We start from the raw sequence: 17,444 nt of genomic DNA on the forward strand, positions 1-17,444 counted from the left end.
TTTCTTACCTTCAGCAAATAATCTTTACGTTAGAGAGTCAGACAGAAAAATCCTGTTTTTTCCTCCCCTATGACCACTCATCTTTAAGCTCTAAACGTACTGATTCGTGTCACATAATTTCGGCTCTCCAAAGACATTCATATTTAATAATAATAATAATAATAATAATAATAATAATAATAATAATAATAATAATAATAATAATAATAATAATAATAATAATAATAATAATAATTATTATTATTATTATTATTATTATTATTATTCCTGAATATGACACTCTTACATAATGTAGTAACCTTAGACATCTTAGTTTAAAGTGTTTTCTTTAGTAATAATTTGAGCAACCACGTAACAAATTTAAAATGTAGGAGGGGCACGACGTTTTATTTTGCCCCTCTCTTTTCAGCACCCTCCCAAAAGAAAATATTTAATTTCTGACAAGCAGGGCAGACAAAATGAATAAGAAATATATTTCGAGCATCCTTTCTTCCGTAAATGGAATATCACATAGCATTTTTTATTCTACCGAAGATGACCCTAGGCCGTTATGGTTAGGTAACAAAAGAAATACATAATATATTTATAACGCCCCTTGACTGTAATATTACCACTTCTTTATTTGTTCGAGGGCGCCCTACACAACCAAGGGTGACAAAAAGAATAGGAAAAGTGTCTAAAGATTACAAAACACTTTATATTTTGTCAGAAGCATGGCAGTGTATACACTGCCTTGCTTTCGTTAACAAGTGTTTCACCCTTGAGTCGCTTATAAAATTAGGCAGAACGAACTTTTACTGATCGTTGCTCTAGAGGTATTTGTCCAGGATGGTTTGTTTGGTGTCTGGCTAATAACGATGAGTATGTTTATTTACATCACCGTTAAAGAAATAGCAAACTTTCTGAAAGGAACTTACTTAGGAAACATCAGACCCTCCTTATACTTAGCCAGAGCCCATTCTGAAAAATTGCATCTGGTGTTCTGGGTGAAAGTTCTATGGAACTATTAGAAAAATATATATTCCCGTTTTCACGCTGATGGTAGAATTTCTGAAACAGTCATTGAATTACGTTCGAAGCACAGGCGTAAATATCGTCCCCGCAACCCTGTGACATGGAGACCACTCAAGCTGCAAAGCCAAAAAATGTATAGCAAGTACGCAGGGGCGGACCAGGCCAAATTTTCACCCGGGCAAAGTGACTTTATGGCGCCCTCTCCTAGTAGTAGAATATATTTTACATTTTATCATAGTGTTTTTAATAGTTTAAACCCATTTTTCAAAAAGACATTCATTACCTACGAAAACTTCAGAAAGAATATGTCCCGCTATAAAAAATACGAACTTCGCCCCCCCCGCTTGGTTAGTGGCTAGTACGCCTGTCTTCTGTGGTCCCGGGTCCAATTCCCGGTGGGTTACTGTTGAACGATAAACGTGGTTCGGATTCCACTATAATAACGATTCCACTATACTATAATATCGTTATAGAACCCTGCCTAAAACACTGGAAATTACGGAAGACACGGAAGGAGTAGTCGGCTATGCAGACGGTATCGCAATAGTCGTATCAGCACGATCAAGAGACGAAATTGAGAGGAAAGGGAACCAAGTCTTATGGGGCGTTTACACTTGGTCGATTTAGTCGCACGGCTAAATCGACTCGCTGCATTTGCAACTAAATCGAAGCAACTAGACCGAATCAGATCGATGGATGTGTTCAATTGTTTCAATCGAAATTGAATGCTGCGTGTCGACTCGCTCTCCTCTGGTCGATTCGAAATCGACTGGCAATTTTAAAGATGTCCAAGCAAAAAGTAATTGGTACAATTTGCGGTGTTATAGCAGAAGAATTAAGAGACGAAATTAAATAGCAGTGACAAGAAAAAAGAAAAGAAAATGGTGTTCGATAAGGGAATTTATATGAAGAAAACAGTAATTAGAATCATAGTATACGTGTACTTTGATGAAAGAATTTTCAGTAGAGAATCTTTGTGTAGGTTTAAGCACTTGTCATGGTTCCACAATAATAACTCTAAACTTGTAAACATAAATATACTTTCCTATATTATAAAGAAAGACTCCGCTGGTGAAATTAATATATTACACAGTTGTCTTTCATATGGAGTCACTCATCATAACCTCAGTATACCACTTGTTAACATAAAATACTGCTTACCTTCATTTTGCAAAAATGTTACATCAGTGGAAATCAATATCATATTAATCTACTTTCATCTATAGCCAACTCTTTTTTTACCAAAAAATTGGCATTTTTATGACGGTATACACTATACAATGTATTAAAAAATCAGTAAATAATGAAAAAATATGATTTTTTTAATTAACATTATTTCGTAAAATTGACTAGTTCTTTAACCCCTTCAGACCTGAATTTTTTTAAGCTTGGAAAAAATTATTTGTTGTGGTTTTTAAACGCATTGGGGTCTTCTGATGCCATTTTGTTTGAAATTTTGTTTTTGTTACCCATAGTTCTTCAGATTTTTATGTGCACAAATGTGTACATCTGGACTCCACTGTAATATAAATTTTTAGTTTTTATATAGCATTGGTGTCCAGTTGTACACATTTGTGTACATTAAATATTTAGAAGGCTATCGGTCACACTGATATTTTTTAAATATAAAATCCAATAAGTATATTTCTTTGTTTATTAACATTATAACATGGTTTCATCTTCAGATAAATCGAAATCAGAAATGTCACCTTTCTCCAACATATCTAAAATTTTCTCCCTGGAGAGAGATGGGCTGCTACCAGATGGTTTATCCATGATTCTAATTCGTGTACACACTAACTCAATGTACCATATAATTTATAAGAACATTTTGGTATAATGTCGTTGATATAAGCCCGATCGAAGCTAAAAAAAACAATTCTTACTAATATTATCACCCAAAAACATTAAAAAGTAATTTAATGTAAAATAAGCATAACCGCATGCCGGACACTTTTCCTTTCCCCTGAAAATGTTTTGGAATCAGGTGTTTACAGTAGGCAATCTAGTCGTATTCGCTAGGCTATTTGATCGAATCGACCACAGAAAATAGAACGTTTTTCAATTCAGTTGCTAGTCGATTAGTCGCTTTCGATCAACAAGCGATTAAGTTGAAGTCCTTTTTACACGGTCGATTAAGTTGAAAGTGACGTCAATTCAACTGAATCGAACGTAAATCGACTAAGTGTAAACGCCCCATTACACACGCTTCAAAAATGGTGCGAAATAAATAAACTGAAACTATCAGGAAATAAAACTAAATACACGATATTCGGGCAATCTAGACAAAGAGATCCAATATTAAAGATTAACAACCAAAAAAATTGAACGCGTGAAAGAATTCAAGTATTTGGGAGTATGTATTGACGATAAACTGAACTATGCTAAACATGTAGAAAACGTAGCTGACAAAGATAAGAAAGTAGCACATAAAATACTCACAATTGCAAGAAAAGACTATAAGATACCCCAAAAGACCCTACAAATGTACAACAATGCTGTAATAATGCCAACAGTAAAATACTGTGCCAACATCTGAGCTCACAGAGTATTTGCAAATAAAAAATTAAGGGAACAAATAAACAGAGTTCAGAGAGGAGTTATAATTAGAACAATAGGAATAATCAAAACACTACCGATAGAAATGAAATAAAATGAAATGAAATTTTTGAGTTTTACGTCCCACGATTATGCCGGTTAGGCCAAAGGAGACGGTGATGATGAGATATGAATGAAACGGTGGAATGAAGAAAGTGGAAAGGAAACGGGAGATCCCCGAGAAAACCCACACACACGGTGTTTGTCCACCACAAAGACACTATCGATAGAATCCTTACAAATGCTTGCACTAGAAGAACCAATCCACTACCAAATACTAAGAGAAACTATAAAACGATGGAAAAAAATAATGAAACTATAAAAATAATAGAGATTCTAGGTACAAATCCGAACAACGAAGACGAACTAAATATGTTGATAGAAAGAAAATGGCAGGAGGAATGGTACACCACAACAAAAAGAGAAAAGCTCAAAGAATACATACCAACTATCAAAGTAAGGAAAGAAATTGGTGAAATAAAGAAGGAAACTATGAAAGCGCTGTCGGGACATGGACCCTTCAAAACACATTTGAAAAGATTAAATATTGAAAATGACGAAATGTGTTCATGTGGAGAAATCCAAACACCTGAACACGTAATATGGAATTGTGAAAATTACGTAACTAGTGAAGAAATAAGAAATCTCAGAGATGAACTTAGTGATGAAGATTGGACTAGCTTACGGCAGGATAAAACAAAATTCGATGACTTTCAAAAAATAACAGAGCATGTAGTGAGAAACCTATGGAATGAACGAACCCAACGAAGAAGGTAATTGAACTAATAGAACTTTGAAAAGATACAATTTAAAAAAATCAAATTCTAATAGAAACAATTTTAAAGTTCTGGCAAACACCCAGAACTATAGTACAAACTTATTTATTTATTTATTTATGTCGTTTTAATTTCTATAACCTCTATTAACATTGTGTGTGTGTCAGTGTTGTGCGCGTTAGTGTCATAAACACATATGAGAAACAGTGTGATAAAAGCATAGAGAATCATGGAAGACACCAAATGAGAAGATATCGTTTTTTACACTGTGTTTTGTTTATTTTTTTCTTTTTTAAATTTGTATTTTTCAGGGTGGTGAATGCGCTGCTTCCCAATCATTTATATTATGTACTAATCAATTATTTTCTTTCTTCTTTCAGGTTATTTTCTGCATGTAAAAGAATAAATAAAGGAAATAAAAGAAACAAAAAAAAAGAGAGAAATATAAGGGCATGGTTTTAAATATTAGATGCCATGCTGAAAAGAAATGTACCTCACCTCAATCTGCTGCGGTTTGACAGCCGAAAAGACAGGGAGAAATTCCACTATAATCAGTATCCACATTTCCTTTGGCCATTAAGGCATAACCGTGGAACGCTAAACTCAAGCAAACAAACAAACAATACTTACTCCCTCTCCACCCTTTATTCTATATGCCATCTCTCCATTTGTCGATACAGTCCCCTAAGTACTATGAAACTCTCTTCTTACATGGTGAAATGGAAAGAGATTATGTAATTGCCGCTGCTTTACCAGAATATAAACCAAAAAAGTCAGTAGAAAACAATTATAAAATTTACTTTTCTAGGCTCGTTTTGGCGCCCCGGGCAGTTGCGCGGGTTGCCCGGCCCTTGGTCCGTCCCTGAAAGTACGGACGCATAACTAAGAGCTGCGGAGGAGAGGATAACCTTCATGTTATGCCACTGGTTTGACGTGTTTGAAATGTTCAGTAACTGATCGGTTAGTGAAATAATTTCGACGGTTACTTATATTTAAAGTTTAGCTAATACAAAGTTACCTAACCAAATACATTTGATATCGCGATGTCACAATTTGATTTTTCCTCACATAAAAAAGAGAAAAAAAAATAGTAATAAAAACCCTTACTTGTACTGGGCTCGAACTAACAACCTAATTGGTACAGACTAGTTGCTCTGACAAACTGAGTTTCGATTTCTTACACGAAAGAAGTCTGTTATATTACGAGGCATGCTTCTCATTATGATCATGCTGTTAATTTATTCTTTCGATAGGTAATTTCCACTGTTTGCTTTATCTATATAAATAAATGTATAGATTCAAATATTAAGAGTCTTTGAGTAATGTGTGTAATAATTTCGCGGCAAATATACTTGCTTAAATGTATTGTATGCTATGATTTGCCCTGATTGTCTGCTCCTATGGTGGTTGGAAAACACACGTCAAAACTGTTCGAAGTAATATGAACACGGCTTAAGAACAGGGACTGAACTGAGTTATAACTCGATGGACCTTGAGGGCAAATCACCAAAGGGTAGCCACAAACGAAACTTCAGCATGCATTTCTGTGGAGTTGTGTCCAGTATCACGGTTCTCTGCCAATCACGTTTGTTCTTAGGAGTAATATTTCACAAACCTAACCTTTCGATAGAGCGCAATGGCAGAAAACCAAAAGGAAGGAATCCTTGCCCTTGTTAAGGTGGGTACCACCATGTGCAATAAAAATGTCGAGTCTCCTTGAAGTGATGCTTTATCGAAAATAACTCGTTTTCCTTTATATATTCGAAGTTTCTGAGGGTTTCAAAATGAGGAAACGTTACTGACAAACAAGGACGCATTTAGGGGTGGGTTCAGGGGGTCCGGATCCCCTCTGAAATCACAACTTTTCTGTAAATTTAACCTAATTTTGAGGGTTATTTTAACATATTTTATTATGTAGGGGTTTAAGATGGATGGTCATAGGGGAGGAAAAACATGATTTTTCTCTATCTGACTCTCTAACGATATGTGCTGAAGGAAAGAAGCATCATCATTCTACAATAGGTTGCTTTTACGTAGAGTATCAGCTACTTCAGTTCTCCTCCTTCGGGCTACTTACCTCATGTGGTAAATTCAAAACAATTTCAATTCAAAACAAATACATTGTAATACTTTTCCGTAATTAAACATCTAGGGAAAATTAAACATTTAATAGGGAAATCTGTTATTAAAATGTCCAAACAAGTAGATAGAAGACTATCTAGTGAAAAACATTGTGAAACTTTATAAACTTCTCCATATTAGAATTAACATTTACTGGAAAACATTCGTTATGCACCAGTGAGCATGTAGTGAGCAATGAGCACAGGGGAAATAATTACGAAACTGTTTGCAAACAAAAATTAGGGACACTAATGCAAGTGCGACAACGACATTTTTTTTTGGTATCGTCATGAGTTTTACACATATGTTACAATTTGATTCTTTCCCACATAAAAAAATAAATAAAATAACCATAGTAATAAAAGTGACAATTGTACTTCTTTGAGGTTCAAACCAGCTACCTGCGGCATACCGACTCGTTGCTTTAACTAACTGAGCTAACTGTTTTCTTACGTGAACTGAACATGTTCTACGGTAAAGACGACTTTTCATTACGATAGTGCTACCAATTCGTCCGTTTTCATAGGTAATTTCCACTTTTTGCTCTATCTATACGTTAATACTTAGTATAGATTCATATATTTGGAGTTCGCAGATAATGCACGTAATAAGACATATTAGAAATGTTTCGTTAAAATTTTCGTTTGTAGATTTAATCCACATTTCTCTCAATGACATAGAAGTCGCTGCTTCGTGTTGAAATGCAGAATTCCCTTGCGTTCTTGAAAATTTTCCACTTTAGCAGAGTAGGTGATTTCGGTCGATTTAATGTTTTTTGCTTCTAATTTATTTATTTTAAGCTAATATCTAACACAAATATTAAAAATGGGTTTGTTATTAACGTTTCCTGCTGGGGAAACTTTCCAAAATTTCGAACATATAAAGAAAACGGAGATATTTTCAAAAAACTTCAAAATAAAGAGGCGCGTCATTTATTTTGCTCATAGTATTACATTGAACTGAGAGGGTTACTATGTAGCAAAATAATGCACAAGCAAATATTCTCCGTAGGACGTAGCATCGCTGGTTTAAACTTGTTTTATTTATGCGGTGACATAATTATGTTTTATTTATGCGGAAGATTATTGTTTACAAACTATAAAAGTTTTGGTCACATCAGTACACTTCCACATAAGCACCCTTGGTAGCACGTATACATCTAGGCGATATTCAATTTCCACTGTGCACTCAGGTTCTTGGTCGACCAGACCTCGGAAGGTCAGCAACGGACCCTGTGTTCTTGAACTTCTCATACCAGGCTTTAATGCTCTTGACATCAGGTGGAGTCCTCCCAAATATTGTCTGGAACTGTCTCTGCACCGTGGTTGGTGATCGTGTCTCATGGTACCACAGGACACACTGTGCCTTCTCCTGGTTGGTTGGCATGGCTTCTTGGGGCTTCTTACTTACGTACTACAAACCTAAAACAAAAATAATTGAGACTTGGTAAAAACGGAACAAACCTAACATAGACAAAAACTTTTATAGTTTGTAAACAATTCAACACCAGTTTCATATTTCTATCTTATTTCTAGCCTGAGTTATCAATTTCTGTATTCAGGGAAGGACTTCTCGGACACCCTGTAAGTGAGGAAGCCATTGTGATTGAAGTGTATTTTTAATTTCTGTGAATTGAGTAATAAGTATTAAAGAAATACGAAGTTTAAAAGAAATAAAAATAGTATAATTTATTGAAATAATTATCGTGGTAACTTTTGGTGGATACTAAAATAATTTTAAACGAACTGGGCCCGCAATATTTAGTTATACATGTGTGTTACAGACAGTGGCGTAACTACTTTTACTACGCCCTGGATCGATCAATCATCGATTTACTCATACCCGCCCAGTGCCGCACGCACTTCAGGTGTTTAGTTATATATATACAGGATGTTTAATAAGTAATGGTCATAAATTAAACCGTAGATAGTACACGCCATAACTAACAAAAAAGTCTTAGTTAACTTGTGTCCGCAAACGCTTCGTAACGGAGATAGGGTATGTCGAAAGTATGGGAAAATGAAGTTTAGAGACGAATATCTCAAAAAGTATGAATCGGACAGAGGGCGGTCCAATGAATGACTATCGAAGTCGGGTTTATTTCCTGTTGGTAACTTTTTCGTGGTAAATCATCCGCAGCGGAATGATGTCTATCCTTCAGCCAAGAAATAACTAGCTCGTCTACTTTGAGCTTGTCTAGCAGTGGGCCATTAACATTGATGAACAACAAGTTAGATCATCTTTGAGCACTTAGTTTATTTCTAATATCAGTCATCTGTAAATTCATAAAGGGAAATCCCCGTTCGCACTCTGTCGTGGAAATTGATAATACTTCTACCCGATTTCTGCAACTCCTCATCGACAATCTGCATGTTAGACTTAAGTCTGATAACGATTTTTCTTGGTCAGTTTTGAAATACTCAGCAAGAAGTATCATCTCTTTATCACCATACAACATTTTTTCCATATCGACCATGTCAGTTGGTAATGTCGACTCATGGAGAACAGAAGCTTCATCTACCACGCCTTCGATAGGGAATCTTGTGAATAAATTATCAATTAAAGCCTGATAAACTGATGATTTCTTATTTGTTTATAAATTTAATTTTTGTAATTACACATAAAGGTTTGATGCCATTACCAAGTTCCCTCCCCCGTCTAGAAAGCGAAAGGGAACGAGGTCCCTGGAAAGTGTTCAGAGGTGAATGGGAATTTCCCTCCTTCTTCCCCTTCAATTACCACATTGCTGTTTGCCATGTGCCAAATTACGATGAATTTCAATTAAATTATCATAGTATAATTATTTTCTTGTTGAATTATCGATATTTTTCAGTGGAAAAAAGGATGAAATTTGAAAATTCCAAATCAAGGTAAGTAGACCAACGTAAAAGGAAAAAAAAAGTGTAAATCCATATAATTATGTGTATAGTCCAAACTTAAAATTTCCGTGCAATTAAGCTTACAGTACAAATTTTATGCCTATTTTTTCTCACAACTTTATGGGTTAATTGCCCTGTGCTGTAAGCGCTCCATATAATAAATGTAAGCTTCAGCAATTATTATAGTAGAAAGCAATGGATATATGAAGCCAAGCACTGTATTTTTTGTTTCTGATTTTTTTTTCTTATATAACATCGATCATTTTCGATCCTTTTTACAAACCAACTCACTACAAATTCTCCATATAGAGAAAGTATCCCACCCCCATAAAGAAGAATTTAAAAAAAAAAATGCTAGGATGTTTATTTTCAATAAAGAGTTAATACACTGAATTTCAGCTCCGGAAGTTTAACGGCTTGCGAGATACTCATTTTTTTTTCGCAAAAATTCGGATTCTTACTACCTCCTTAGGATATTATGCATTATAATGAAAGCAATATAACATCCCAGTTTGGATTAAGGCCTAACTATATACCAAAAGTAATTTAATTTGACTTTGCAATTTGACCGTGATGATCAGGCACACATAGTTACATTCATTTTTTTTAACAATTTATATATTACAGTGATTCAAAAACGTATTTTTTTCAGTAGTTAGCTCCTTTAAAAACTCACAAGTCTCGAAAGCCAAGTAGTAGTATGTCCTATTGCTATTATTACTATTAAAAATATCAATATCCAAAAGTGCCTGAAATTCTTTTTTCACTTGGTTAGATTTACTCACTTCAGATAAGTAGACAGAAATAAATGGAAAAGGAAGGGAAATGACGGTCTTGAAAGTAAAACGGAGACAAATTTACCAGTCTTCAGAAGATACTGTCTACAATGCAGTGAGCAGAGTGGGTAGGTAGATCATACTGAGTCGGTGAGTCGCAGTGGGTCATGGTGAGTGGTGGGTCGCAGTGGGTCACGGTGGGTGGTGGGTCACAGTGGGTCACGGTGGGTGGTGGATCGCAGTGGGTCACGGTGGGTGGTGGGTCACAGTGGGTCACATGCTGTTGACCCACGACCCACTGATCCACTCTGAAAACTTGACCCACTGACCCACCGACCCACTGACCCACTCCATCTCTGCGCCCTTTTACTGTGCGCTCTGGAGCAACTGCTCCACTCGCTCCATTGTAGTTACGCCACTGGTTACAGATTATTAACATAACCTCCAGTATAACTCTTTCAGTAGATAAGTGGAGGAACAGCTGTCAGAAATGCAGTTCACAATAGGATTAACAGCTGTTTGGATAAACATCGTGTAATAATATGACAAAAAGTTTCATAAAAGACGTCAATTTTTAAATACTATGGACGTTATCAATATTCATTACTTAATATTCACCTGAGCGGAAGATGTGTTATTTTATTAGCAATTTGAAGTATTTTATGAAGAAGAAGATAACAAAGTCACAATGACATCATCCTGTGATTTCAATTTCAAAAGAGTACAATTAAAGCCATCACATTGTTAATGACCTGTTCAAAATTCATTGTAAGATTCTAAAAACCTTAAAACGCAAGGAATACATAGCTCATTCGATGTTTAGATAACCTTGTCTCGAGAAAAGGCTTAAGTTTAGAGTTGCTCCTCCAGTCCAGAGTTGCCCTTGGACGTTGCAACATACAAAAAACAGTGCTTAAAGTATTAACAATTGTTACATTTCACTTAACTTAGTACTCCGTGGGCTTCACAAAAATTTAAATGGTTTTCTTCATTATTTTTGCGCATCCGTTACACCTGTTCGCCATATTCGCCATATTTTACAACTACCATGCTGCTGAAACCTTCCGCAATGCTTCCGCATCCGGCAAATAGTACTAACTTCCACATATCTTTTCTCGTATTAAACATAACTTTCCTGCCGAACTTACATTCCTAAACATCAAATAAAAACTTCAAATTATCATTTCTTACCTCATTTCTCCTGTAAATTTTCCTGATTTTTATAAAAAGCGGAGAGGTAACTCTAAACTTAACCCCGAGAAAATATGGTGCACTCTGCTTTTAGTAACAAAAGCAGTTTTCTTTCAAATTCCTTGCAGTCTACAAACGTTAAATTATACAAGTACAATGTTTCTAACTGATACATTAAGGTTATGCAATTCTGTCTGTTATACAAGTAATATTATAACTACAACACTCCTTCTATTGTTTCCCTCCCCTCCCTCCCCCCAAAATGCAATGATGCTATTTGTTACAGAGATAGCTGAGTTTGATCTTCATAAAACTGGACGCTGCCTGGTTATAAAGCAATGCATTTCCTATGTGCATTAGACTTCACCAGCCGTATATAGATGAATGAATAAAATTTCCTCTTTTGATTCAATATGCCACAGACGGTTACGCCGCCTCCTCGGTAATCATCATTGTGATCATAGGTATTTGCTCCACGGTCTTCCGCTAACCTCTTCGTCTTCACGTACGATTTTTCTGTTTTGATATCGTCCATCAATTGTAACCTCCTTCGCCCTCTCCCTCTCTTTCCTGCCGCCATACCCTCTAGCGCATCCCTCATGATACAGTTCCTTCTTAGCCAATGTCCCAACCAGTTTCTCTTTTTCTTCTCAATAATATCTAAAATTGTTCTTTTCTCTCCTACTATTTCTAACACCCTCTCATTCGTTTTCCGCGACCCAGCTAATTCTTTCCATTCTTCTCCACACCCACATTTCAAAAACTTCCAGTCGTTTTTCATCACTTGTACGTAATGTTGAAGTTTGTGCCCCACACTGTGTAATTATACTCCACACGAAGCACTTTTATGAGTATTTTTCTCAACTCTTTATTCAAGATCAAACAAAATAGACTTTTCTTCCTCCTAAAAAAAGCTTCTTTCGCCATTTCTATCCTTGCTTTTATTTCACGTTCGCAGTTTATATCATACTAACACCACATTGTTTTATAATATTGTAAAAATATCCAAAAGTAAGGTATAATTATTCGTAAATCTATTTTGGGGAGAGTCGTGTAAAGAATCATGCTGTAAACAACTTATTTGTTAAGGAGTTGGACTTACCAACCACAACCTCTTTATTTACATATTTACCCCATTTGTCCGTGTTGTCTTCTGTCCGGGAGAGAAAACATCTCACGAACTACTGATTGGATTGTCACCAGTGTTCCTTTCAGAGAAAATGTTCAGGGGCGGGCACAGTTAGTATTCGGAGGGGCACATAGTATTTTCACCCGGTACTATTCTATTTAATATTATGTTATAGACGTGTGATTTTGATCTCCTTCGGGGGTTACTCTCGAAGCTCCGGGGGGGGCAGTACCCCCCCAAAAATACTTTGGACGAAACACTGATCGTCACACCATGATCACAGTATTTGACACTAAAGTGATTTGGATGTGCATTGCAACGACCATCCCACTTTGGTATTACCATTGTAGAGGCTCCCAAACTGTGGGTGTTCGTTTATGTTTTTGATACTGTACCGTCCTCAGTTTGTAACACTGAGTACTGAATGTAATATTGTATGTATTCATTTAACATGTAGATCTGAAAATATGTAATAATCTGATGTAATACCTTTGGAACAAATACAATATTTTTCGGGTTGTAAGTAACGCTGTTAATCTGGTGAAATTGTGAAATATGTCAAACAATCTCTCACTGTCGAAGTTTGTATCGTACAAAAATACAGCTTTTTAAATATAAGTTTATTAGTTTAAAAAAGTTGCAAGGATATTTCGAAATAACAATTCGAAATTGTCTATTTAGTGATAAGTCCTGATGTCGCCAGCTGTAGATATAGCTCTTAATGACTGTCTTTTCTTTTTCTTTTTCCTTTGAGCATTATTTTTCTTTTTTCTACACCTCATAATGTTTTCTATCTACATTGCGTGCAAAAAGAAACGCTTAGCAAGAAACCTTACTAATGTGTTTTGCTTTTTCCGTAAAAATAAAAATAAAAACAGAATAAAACTGGTTTATGGCTACAGTCAGTGCCCTTGAAGTAGTGAACGATTAAGATACGGATATTGTTGAATGGTCAAGAATTAATATAATCGTCATTTTGAAATGTTTATTTATTTATTTATTTAATTATTTACACACTTCTGGGCATTACTGACATTTATGGCTGTAAGCCTGTCATATGAAGAATGACGTCCAGTGACGTAACTAGGGGGACAAACAGGGCTTGTGCCCCGGGCGTTGGATTGGGAGGGCGCAAAATTGGGCAGATATTTGGGGGAGCGTTTTCGTTTGGTTGGGCGGGGGGGGGGCGCTAAGGCGAGTTCTTGTTCCGGGCGATAATTAGCGTATTTGCTTCGCTGAATACGTCCCTTGGCGAGCATACTATCCGGGAAAAGGGGAAGAAAGAAGCCTTTTCCTAACTATGCTACTCCCTCGTTCCAATGCGGTTCAGCTTTTCTCGCTCACCAGGTACCTGTAAAATGGGTACTGGCTCTAAAGATGGCCCGGATCGTGGTACAAACTGAAATGAAATGATAAAATGAGATATTTCAGTTTAACGCCCCACGATTAAACCCTTTAGGCTAAGAGAGACGGTGATTACGGCAAGTGAATGACGATGGAAGAATTTGGTGAAATGAGAAAGAGGAAGAAAACGGGAGTAGCCCGAGAAAACCCACGCACATAATATTGTCTACCACAAATTTACTTGTCCGGGGATCGAACTTGGGATCCCATGTACCAGAGGTATGTGGTGTAAATTATATCACTCCCTGTATGAACTGAAATCTAAAAATCGTGGAACCTTGCTTCTATGTAGTATTTGGTCGTCCAATAGCCTATCTCGAATGCGAGTGAAGAGGAGAAATCCCTTTACTTTTAGTAGTAGTAGTACCATAGTATAGCATTAGCTGTAATTGTGGTCAGGGGTGCCCATCCCCCCCAAAGCTGATGGCGCACTCCCCCCAAAACTAATAATCTCTTCCCTCCTCAAAACTCAAGTCCTCTAAAACAATTGCCCAGTGTAGCAGTAGTTTTTATAGTACTAGTAATTGTTATTTTTGTTGTTTTTTTTATTTCCTGTAGTAGTATTATAGAATGCTTGTGGTAGTAGTAGGAGCAGTAGTAATTATAAAAATGGCCTTACTTATTCGACATTAGAGTAAAATTCTTCCCCAATTTTTTTTATTTACCCCCAATTTTTTTCTCGATGGCACAACTTGCGCCATTCATCCCTCTGTGGGCGGCACTTCTCTCTTAAAACGAACCAACCTTTCCTTTCATACGGTTACTTGCGCGGTACTTCATTCATCGAGTATCGAAACAGGGGGTACGGGGGGTTCACCCCGGAAAATTTTTGAAAATTAGCTTCTCAAAATTTTGTTTTAATGCTATTCCGACAGTAAAATTGCTAGTTCCAAAGTAGAGTAAAATCCCCCCTAAAATTTTTCTCAATGGCGCAGCTTGCGCCATACATACCCCCTGTGGGCGGCCCTGAAGTTAGGCCTATAGTATCTAAAACTAAGATTAGTTTGTTTACAACTGTCAGATTTACTCTAGTTCGCTTGTCTGAGTGTTCTACCTGAAGGTAGGTTCTAGTCAACCTACTCTAACGTAGCTAGCCGGAGGTACTAAGCCAATTAAATAGGGATAGGGTGGCCAGTTGCTTTCCTCTGTAAATCAAAAAAGGATTTGGCAAACTGGTAATTATAACCTGGACTCAGTAGCGCCATCTCGAATTTTGCCAGGGGGCAAAATGCTTCATTGCTACACGTTTTCTTTTTAATATATGAATATACAATCGATTAAAATGTATGTACTTCTCAAACTCAGGGGGAGCGTTAACCCCTCTCTTTCCCAAATGATGACCCTGGCTGTTGAACAGAAACTGAGTGAGAGTTAGGACCAGCGATACCACGCATGTAAGAACTATCTAATTGTGAATTCACTACAGAGAGTAGTCACTTGTACACGTCAATATTCCTCCGATATGAACGGTACGTACCCTGGTTTGATCTTCGGCCAAGTAAATTTGTGATGGACAACATCGTGTCCGTAAGTTTTCTTGGGGTTCTCCCGTTTTCTCCCACATCCTCATTCTACCGATTCTCTCATCATCATTCACTTGCCTTAATCATCATTCTCCCTTAGCCTGAAGGGCATAACCGTGGAACGTTAAAATTAAAGATTTCATTTCATGAAGCACTCTGGCTTACTTCCTTCATCTTGAATTTTCTATAATTTGGAATGTTTTGCGTTTCCGAAAGAATTTCGAGATATCGAACTTCGACTGTATTTTGCTAAACGCTTTAATAGTCTTTGTAACAGGTTTAAAAATTATTTTAAAGGTTAAAATTAGATTTTAATTTCAGGACCTTCAAATCATAAGTTAGATAAAAATTATTCCATCCTGTTAAAATCTAAAGTCCAAAACTAAATCAAATATATACTTTAAAAAATTCCTTCTTACCTTCAGCGATCCGAATGCCCAAAACAGCATCGAAAATCAATTCATTCCAACGACTTTTAAAGTAGTCAACAATATTTTCCACAGATTGAATAACACTTTCTAATTTTATTAAATAGTTATTTTGTGTTCTCCATAAATTGCCAGAAGATTGATGAAAACACAGGTAAGTCAAAGTAAACAATATGCAGGTCCTCATATTTGGTTCCTTACGCGCCCTCTTGTGGTTGGCGGGAGATGGTTTGCGTTGAGCGCGCTGCTTAGACTGAATAGCACTCTCTTGCCTGGACAATCCGTCTTTTTTGTTCAGGTGAGACAACGCTCAGGAGTAGATAATCTAGTCACTGTAGCCGCGGAGACTGTGAATTAAAAAAAAGATAAAGAAGAAGAGATTGGCAGGTGAATTAGAAGTGTAGTAAAGAAGCAAGCGGGGAGCACACTCAAAACTAAACAAAACTAAAGCAATGTATTCAGATTGGCTGAGACCTCTGGTGACGTTGATTTCTAAATCATCTGCCCACTTCCACGTTCCTGCTGTTTCCTTGACTCTTACTTATTTCTTCTGTTGCACGTGTGGAATCCACGATCAGGTGAGAAAATTAAGATTAAAGTGGCTTTGGAACGAGAAGAGATAAAACCAAAGGGGAGTAAGGGAGGGGGGATATCTGAAACGTTGTTTGCAATTCAAACTCGAACAGGGTATGAGAAATTTTTTCATACTTTGTTATAAGCTAATTTCTTTACCTAAGTCTCTGACTAGAAAGCTAAGTGGTTAGCAAGGGCGTACTGACGACAAGTCCACCCGATTTAGACCCTCTGAAATATTTCGTAACTTTTTTTTTAGAAAATTATATACATGTGTTGTGGTTTATTAGTACCAGGGGCGCACTCAAAAGTACGTTGGACAAACGGTATAGACTTGGGATGGCCGGAACCAGTTCCTGATGGAACCGGTTTTCAGTTCTGAACGGATCCGGTTCCGGAACCGGGTTTTCGGATCCAGGTCTGGAACGGGTTCCTGAGATCTGGTCCCAGAATCGGTTCTGAATTTATGTACGATGTCATCTTGTAAGGAGGAACGTGTGAATGTAATCGAACAGGATTTTTTTGTGTGTAAGCTACAACTGATTTTATTTTTCGCAAACAAGTTCTGAAACAAATGGTGTAATACAAAATCACTACTGAACATAAGTAGCTCGGACTCACTCCAGCTTTCAGTATTCTAGTAGTAGTATACAATCGAACAGTATAGTATAATATACAATCGAACTAGTATAGTATACAAGTAGGATACAATAAACTTTTACTTTTCCTGTGTATTTAAGTATTTCCAATGAAAATATTATCACAATAATGTATCTACGGACAATTCCCTGCAAATTCTAAATACATTGCAATGCAAAGGCAAAATTACAGCTACAGAAATAAACTAGCTATTTTTTGTTTACACACTGTACTAAACTTCAGTATTTGTGCTTCTAGCTAATACTTTATACACAAACATGTACTTATTCACAAATATGTATATGTAAAAAAAAAATGTAAAAAGTTTCTGGATCAAAATTCACCTTCTGTTGATTGCTTTGGTACATTCTGTCCAATCTCTTAACACATGTA

At 36.4% G+C, this 17,444-nt stretch overlaps 1 protein-coding gene across 1 annotated transcript in view; it reads right to left on the bottom strand.

Moving 5' to 3' along the window:
* The window catches only part of LOC145664921 (UPF0764 protein C16orf89 homolog), a 73,262-nt gene extending 56,928 nt beyond the window's left edge, over positions 1 to 16,334 (bottom strand). Inside the window, exon 1 of the mRNA XM_081732025.1 lies at positions 15,831 to 16,334. Within this exon, the coding sequence (XP_081588151.1) occupies positions 15,831 to 16,026 (196 nt within the window). The 5' untranslated portion in view covers positions 16,027 to 16,334. The remainder of the gene's footprint in view (positions 1 to 15,830) is intronic.
* Between the last annotated feature and the right edge of the window lie 1,110 nt (positions 16,335 to 17,444).

Source organism: Thermobia domestica, chromosome 11 (assembly GCF_964235325.1).
Source record: "Thermobia domestica chromosome 11, izTheDome1.hap1.1, whole genome shotgun sequence".
Lineage (NCBI taxonomy): Eukaryota > Metazoa > Arthropoda > Insecta > Zygentoma > Lepismatidae > Thermobia > Thermobia domestica.